General features: G+C 34.3%; 1 protein-coding gene across 1 annotated transcript; it reads left to right on the plus strand.

Moving 5' to 3' along the window:
- Window positions 1-2,167: 2,167 nt before the first annotated feature.
- On the plus strand, window positions 2,168-2,626 carry LOC145695087 (uncharacterized). The gene has a single exon (XM_081772013.1). The coding sequence runs from the start codon at window positions 2,168-2,170 to the stop codon at window positions 2,624-2,626; it is 459 nt and encodes a 152-aa protein (XP_081628139.1).
- The last annotated feature ends 4,801 nt before the right edge of the window (window positions 2,627-7,427 follow it).

Below are 7,427 nucleotides of genomic sequence, written 5' to 3' on the forward strand. Positions count from 1 at the left end.
AACTGAAACCAAAATACAATGCGCCACTAAGGATAAATAAAAGAAACTTGAAGATGTAACAAGTCTCTTACCATTCATTCCTCCCATCTACAGCACCTACTTCCAAACGCCTATGCCAAATGATGATGATGATGATTGCAATGTGGAACTTATTTAGTATCTATAGGGCAGGCAAAATTGAGTTTGTCTCTAATGTTATACAAACATGAAAAAAGTAAATTTAACTATAGTGTATTAAGAAAAAAAACATTGTGTAATTGTTTTGAATGTATATAGTTACTTCAATGTTCGGTTTTAGTGTTACAAAACTGCCCAAATGAATATTTTTCGTCCAGAAAAAAAAATGGTTTTGAAAATTTATTTCATGAAGCATGTCATAGTCTTGCCCCAAAACTTTCATTTCATGTGTTATCTCTAAGCAAGAAAGTGACAAGCCACAAATGTTAACATTTTCTGCCCCAAAATAGCGATTTTTAGAAAAAAATTATTAGTAAATCAGACTTTAACTAGCAGTAACGTATTCACGATATATTGATGCGTAAAGTAACAAATAGTGGCACATATAGAATCAATAACAAGAATTATGGAATTTTTTAAAACTTAAAAATCACTGTACTGTAAAATTTGTATATTGTGGCTTGTCCACTTGTTGCCCCAAGCCCTTGGTATTGAGATTTCGCACCTACCCTATAGCTTTAACTACAGATATAGAGAAGATGTGTTGACAGATTTTGATTCATGAGCGTGACTGTAAATTCCAGAAGATCTTGTGGAGAAGATCAGAAGAAGAACCCATTATGGTTTATGAATTAAAGACTTTCACATACGGAACATCCTGAGCGCCTTTTCTTGCTACTCGCTGTCTCCAGCAGTTAAGTGCAGAAGAAGCTTGTGAGTATCCGAAGGCAGCATAAGTTCTCAAGAATGACTTCTATATTGACGATTGTATTTCAGGGGCTGAAAGTTTGGAGGAAGCTTTAAAGGTAAAAGACAAATTAATACAAATGCTACAAAACAGTGGGGTTTTCCTACGAAAGTGGTGTTCCAACAGTACTGAGTTATTGGAATTCATCTCTGAAGAATTGCGAGAAAAACAAATTCCATTACACTTAGACGATAAGGGTCAAATCAAAACATTAGGATTACTTTGGCATTCAGCAACTGATCAACCAAGTGCTCAATGGATTCACTCTAAATCAAAGGTAGAATAATAATTTAAAAAAACATAAGATGTTGTGTATTATTTCTTCAATCTTTGATCCGTTGGAAATTGTTAGTCCAATAACAATCGTATGTAAGATAATTCTTAAAGATCTGTGCAAGCAGGATTGGAGTGGGATGAAACACTAGAGCAAAGATGCAAGACAGTACTTGAATTCATTCCTTCATTATCAGATATCAGTGTAAACAGGATAGTCCTTCAGTCGGGTACCTTGATAGACATTCAAGTTCACGCTTTCTCAAATGATTCAGAAAAGGCTTATGGGACATGTGTGTATTTAAGATCCGTCAACAAGGATGGTCAAGTTACTTAGGAGCTATTATGTGCTAAGTCCAAAGTGGCGCCCATAAAGGTTTCCCTGCCTCGCTTTGAGTTATGTGCAGCAATGTTATCATTAAAACTCTTCAAGAAGGTAACTAAGGCATTTAAACAAAGAATATCCCAGGTATACATGTGGACAGATTCTATGGTGATCTTAGCATGGTTAAGAGCAAGTCCAAATAGATTGAAAACATTTGTTGGCAGTCGAGTTTCTGAGGTACAAGAAGTGGGAGGAAAATGGTGACACGTCGCTTCAAGTGACAATCCTGCAGATATTATATCAAGAGGAACAAGTGCTAACAAGTTGATACATAATAATCTGTGGTTGAACGGTCCTCGATGGTCACGGTGTTTTTCACTTGATTGGCCTAAGACGGAGCCTGCCCCATTCAGAGAGATTCCTGAACAGAAGAAATTAAAATCAAGTTACTTAATGACAACTCAAGATAATAGTATGATCGAAAGATTCTCTACTTTGAACAAACTTAAGACAGTCTTGGCTTATTGCATTTGGTTCTCCAAGAATGCTGTAGAAGCATCAAGGAGAAATGTATACGCTCCTACTTTGGAAGAAATTTAATCAGACTATTACGAGAAGTTCAAAACTCAGTTTATGCTAAGGAAATGGCTGATCTTAAAGAAAGTGGAAGAGTTAGCAGTAAGAGCAAACTCTTCTCTTACAATCCTTTCATATGTGATCAACAATTACTAAGAGTTGGTGGAAGATTAAAGATGTCTGAACTTGAATTTGATGCTAAACATAAACTTATTCTACCACCAGATCATCACCTAACAAGACTAATTATAGAACATGAACAGAGGCGATTGCTACATTCTGGATGTAAGTTAATGCTAGCATCACTAAGGCAAAGTTATTGGATACCTAATGGTAAAAATGCCATAAAGAAAGTTATTAGAAGGTGTATTACATGTCAAAGATTAAAGACATCTGGACCAGAACAATTAATGGGACAGCTACCAAAACATAGAGTAGAATTAGCAAACCTTTCAAAAATTCTGGAATTGACTTTGCAGGTCCTATTTGCATCGAAACTGGTACCAGGCAGTCAAAAACAAAAGTGAAGTGTTACATTGCAGTGTTTGTATGTTTAGCAACAAAGGCTATCCATCTCGAAATTGTGAGTGATCTTACTAGTCAGGCATTTTAGCTGCTTTGAGAAGATTCATATCTCGTCGAGGTACATGCAAGCATATCTATAGCGACAATGGAACTTAAGACAATCACACAGTTTAAACTGAAATGGGTCATGCATACGTGTTAAAAAGTCAGTGACCAAGTTATCTCCCGACGTAATATGATGAATTACAAAATTGAACTGGCATAAAGTCTCCATAAGCTGGTCATATTACAAAAGTCTATTCGAATTGCTTAAAATCCAATTAAAAGGTTTGCTATCCGTCTATATATCGAATTCAGAGATTAGATAATGTTTATATCTCGAGAAAGTTTATATCTCATAGATAGTTCTATGCTTATCAGCTTCTTAGAGCTTTTTACTGTAGAACGCAACAGGGAGAATAGTATCTTATTCATCCTTTTATGATACTATTCCCAGAATCTCTCTTCCTCCTCCATCAGCGTGTATTATAAACCCATTACCTAAATCTGGAGATTTATAAACTCCAGTCTCTATTAATAGTTATTCCAATTTATCTAAGATATTTTATTCTTTATTTGTCCAGAGAAATCTTCTATGTTCAGACTTGAGTTCCTTCAGCGGATCCATAATTTTTTTAATGGAGAAATAACCTTTGAATAAGAGAAATGTCAGAAGATTTTCCGTAATATTCCCCTAGTCGTAGGTTGAGGTATATTTTTATTAGTTGATATTCTAGCTGGGTCTATTTCAATCAAATTACATTCAATAATGTACCCAAGATATTTATTTATCTTATAGAAAAATAAAACAATTGATATATTTACAAAATAGTTCTAACACCTTTACCATTATTTTTGTTTTCAATTCTTTTAATGACAGATATCAACGAAGAAAATATGCGCACCATCATCCACCAGATATCCAAGAACTTTTTCCATCGCTGTAGTGGATATACTACATCCAGTCTTTATACGAACAGGCAAATTGATAAGTACCTTTAGGTGTCACTATTGTAGTGATATTATTGACTCTACATGGAGGAAAATTTGTAAACAGGTTTTCTTAATATTGAGGCTGTAGTACATAGACTTTTCCACAAGGCCTGTCAAACACACTTCAAGTTTGGGTGAAGATTAAGCAATTAACTTATTTAGTTTCCAAGAGTTCCCGACTAATCGATCTGTACCAGCCATATTTTTTACCAAGAAACATGCACTTGCGTAATTCGAATGGTCAACATCGACTAATATATCTTGATCTATCAGTTCTTTAATTAGGAATTCCAATATCTTTTCTTTTTGGAGTGCAATGGGAAACGCAGTTGGTTTTAAAGATTTTCGTTTTTGTAAATATAAAGGCTCGACAATGTCCCTTAACAGACTCTCGTATTTGTGACATCACTGTAAGTTGAGTTAACAAATAAGACATAATTTTCTTCCTCTGATCCCGAATAACGCCAATCCATGTGGTTATGTTCCTTGCCATTTGAGATTTTATTCATCTGTACGGCTGAATCAGTTTGGTTATTTACCTTGCGAGTTCATTGAGGATTCATATTTTTTTTATTCCGATTTCGCAGCTTATAAATCTTATTAGTTTGCTCAAGGTCAGTGCCGAGTGCTTCTGACACCTTATGGTCCCAAACATTGTAGTTAAAATCCAATTGCCACATAGCACATCTGATAGAGCATTGTGAGAAATGAAAATGTTCAAAATTTAATGTGCTATGAACTAGAAGGATACGAGCTATATTGAAAACTGTTGGAGCATTTAAGACAAAAGTTCCACAATACAATGAGAACTAAATCCCTTATCAAAAACTCCATACAGATTAGCCATAAGTGATGCACTGTTCCCAACTTAGCACTAAAATATAATGTTTCAAATAGCACTACATACAGTACAAGTGTGCATAGATTTAAAACACACTATTATTTCTAAACGTAACCGTGAAGTGTAGTGGTACAGTATTGCACAGTGTTGGACTTACGTGTGCTGAAAATGTTCAATGGAGAAGTTCAATGGAATGATATGGGACAAGAGATAGTAATAAGGGAATAATACATTTGAAAAAGTGAGGGTTTTGTATTATACTTCTGTAGCCGCGATGAATAAGTAGAAAACTTACGAAAACAAAATGACAATTTGGAGAAAAGAAACGCGTATTTTCTAAATCTGTAAAGTTGTTCTCCAGATTATCTTATCAATAGTTGAAAGAGTACTTTCTTGGATGAGGTCTTTCGTGTTAAGGGACATATTCTTTTATTTCCTCTCTTACACATCATATGATTATGTTACCCTACAATATTACTATTGCTCACATTGAAAATATAAATATTTTATTACTACGTCATTTCGTTTTTAGCCGGCCCGGATAATGTGTGGTCTAGTAGGCTAGGCCGCCGACATATTAGGGATCGCGGTTCAAAGTCCGCCTCGGACATGTTTTTATTCTTCTTTTCATCTTACATTTCATTGTTATATTTCTCCTTTATTGTGGTTAGGATCTCACTTTCCACTACATATTACGTCTTATATAGCTTCGGAGCTTACACAAGACATAAAAATGGTATCACACAATTTTTTTTCAAATGCATCAATATTTTGTGACACTGCTGATATTTTGTTATTTTAAACTATCAATTTTATCAATTTTATACATTTAGCTAAATTCATAGTATATGACGCAGATTTCTTTATTACGTCTATTGCCTCATATCAGACTTATCTATTGTACATTTTCAGTACATCCCACTGCAACACTGTACTCCTACACTTCACTATTATGTTTAGTGATAACAGAGAATTTTAAAGCTGTGCACACTTGTATATGGTGCTTTTTGAAGCAAAATATTTATTTGCTGAGTTGGCAACACTGGATCATCTATGGCTATACCCTTTGTGGTTTTCGACTGAGTATTTTGTTCTCTTTAATTTGCGCAACTCCTCTTTTGTTAGGTGAATAACAATTTTTAAGAAATTTACTTAAAACGTGGGTAATTACGTGATATAATTTTTGGATATTCAAATTTTTATATCCCGTAGCTCCTACCTTCTGGTCCATACCAAATTAAATTTTGCTCATTTCCATTTCTCATGATGCTTTATCAGATGAGCTATGTGGTAACCTGATTTTAGCCACAACTTGTAGAACCTTCCCGTGTGAATAACTATCCGCATTATTTTTATTTGGTGATGAGAAAGTATCTTTATTCAATTCTTCCACAGTTGAAGTTATCTCTTGAGAAGCTAGTTGATTGCAGGTGAATTTTGCAAGTTTTTCTTCTTTGCTTTCTTCTATTTCCTCCTTGACTTATACGTCTGGACCACTTGATGATCTTCACTAATTGAATTTTCTCCATTATTCGAATTAATCATTGAAGGTAATTTGTCGTGGCGTACACGTTTACCATTATCCTTAAAACTTCCGGATTCAACATCTATCTTCTCTGAAACTACTGAAGCAATCTTACAGTGCAAAAGAACCGGTGAAGAATTTCGAATATTAGCTGGACTTAGGTATTCTTCGCTCCATGTTATTATTACCATTCATTTTTCTCAGTTCTCGCAACTGTTTTAAATTTTCCTCACTATGAGCACAATCTGTAATAGCACCCTTTCAACATCTTCTAAACGCACATTGAGCACCGATACTATTGAAACAATTACGTTTTTTCTGAACATAAATATATTAAAAAAACATTTGATCTTCGAAAACATCAAAACTACTGAGATGAAAAATATTATTTTCTTTGTTTTTGTAATGAAAGACGGCCTGACGTTCTTTCTTGAACAAGCGCCTTTCGTTACTGTTGTTTATTTAAAAGATATATACAACTGTAAACTAAACAACATAATCAGAACGAAAAAAATATACAGAGTGAATTGCGTGTAATTATTACATTTGTGTGAAAAAAGGAAGAAAAATTGACAGTGAAGAACATTTTATATTACAGTATAGTTTTTAAAAGGGAAACCACAAAGCGTTCACGACCGCTGAGAGACGACAAACTTAATAGTAGGACACCGATTGTTCAAAGCTACCGGTTCAAGGTCACCTTAAGGCAAAATCAATATGGCTTGTGAGGTTTACTATAAGTATGAGTAAGCTTATGGCTTGTGGCAAATTTCATAGGAAAGAGCTGAAAATTGATAGGAATGGAAAAGGCTTAAAATACATAATTATCCGCAATGTGAGTCGTTAAATGGGGGAAAATGTGCGATAAAATTGAAATTAATATGAGATGTAAAAACGTGAATGAGTAATTGCAAAGATATACAATGAAGGAGGGAAATACATTAATTTTATTAATTTGACATTTAAGAAAATGATTCTTCAAATCGCAAAAAATCCCTAACACAGCATAAAGAACACTGTGTCTGTGCTTTCTTGATATTTTGAGGATACGAGTTATATACCTCTGTAATCGGAAACACACTTAATTGTTTGCGTACTTCCACAAAACAAACAAACACCAAATTTTGCATACTTGTTCGTCATGGGATGTGAGTAATGGGAAAATTCCGATATCACGAAAAAGGCGACATTTTCCATGTAAATGAAGTGTCGAAATTTTTCGTCGTTTCGAAATGCTGGTTTTTAGAGTAGTTCCGCACACCATAGAAACGTCATATTTTGTCAGGCAGTGAAGCTAGGAACATAGTTTATGATAGAAAAAAGAGCATTAAAATTCGTTTTCGTTTCGCGGCGCAAATCTAAAAAATGTGAAATTTGTAATGGGTGTATGTAGGACGTTGAAATT

The sequence above is a fragment of the Thermobia domestica genome, chromosome 1 (assembly GCF_964235325.1).
Source record: "Thermobia domestica chromosome 1, izTheDome1.hap1.1, whole genome shotgun sequence".
Taxonomy (NCBI): Eukaryota; Metazoa; Arthropoda; class Insecta; order Zygentoma; family Lepismatidae; genus Thermobia; species Thermobia domestica.

Bases quoted from the DNA above. Each gene is read 5' to 3' on its own strand.
- LOC145695087 (XM_081772013.1), top strand. From the start codon at position 2,168: ATGGCTGATCTTAAAGAAAGTGGAAGAGTTAGCAGTAAGAGCAAACTC.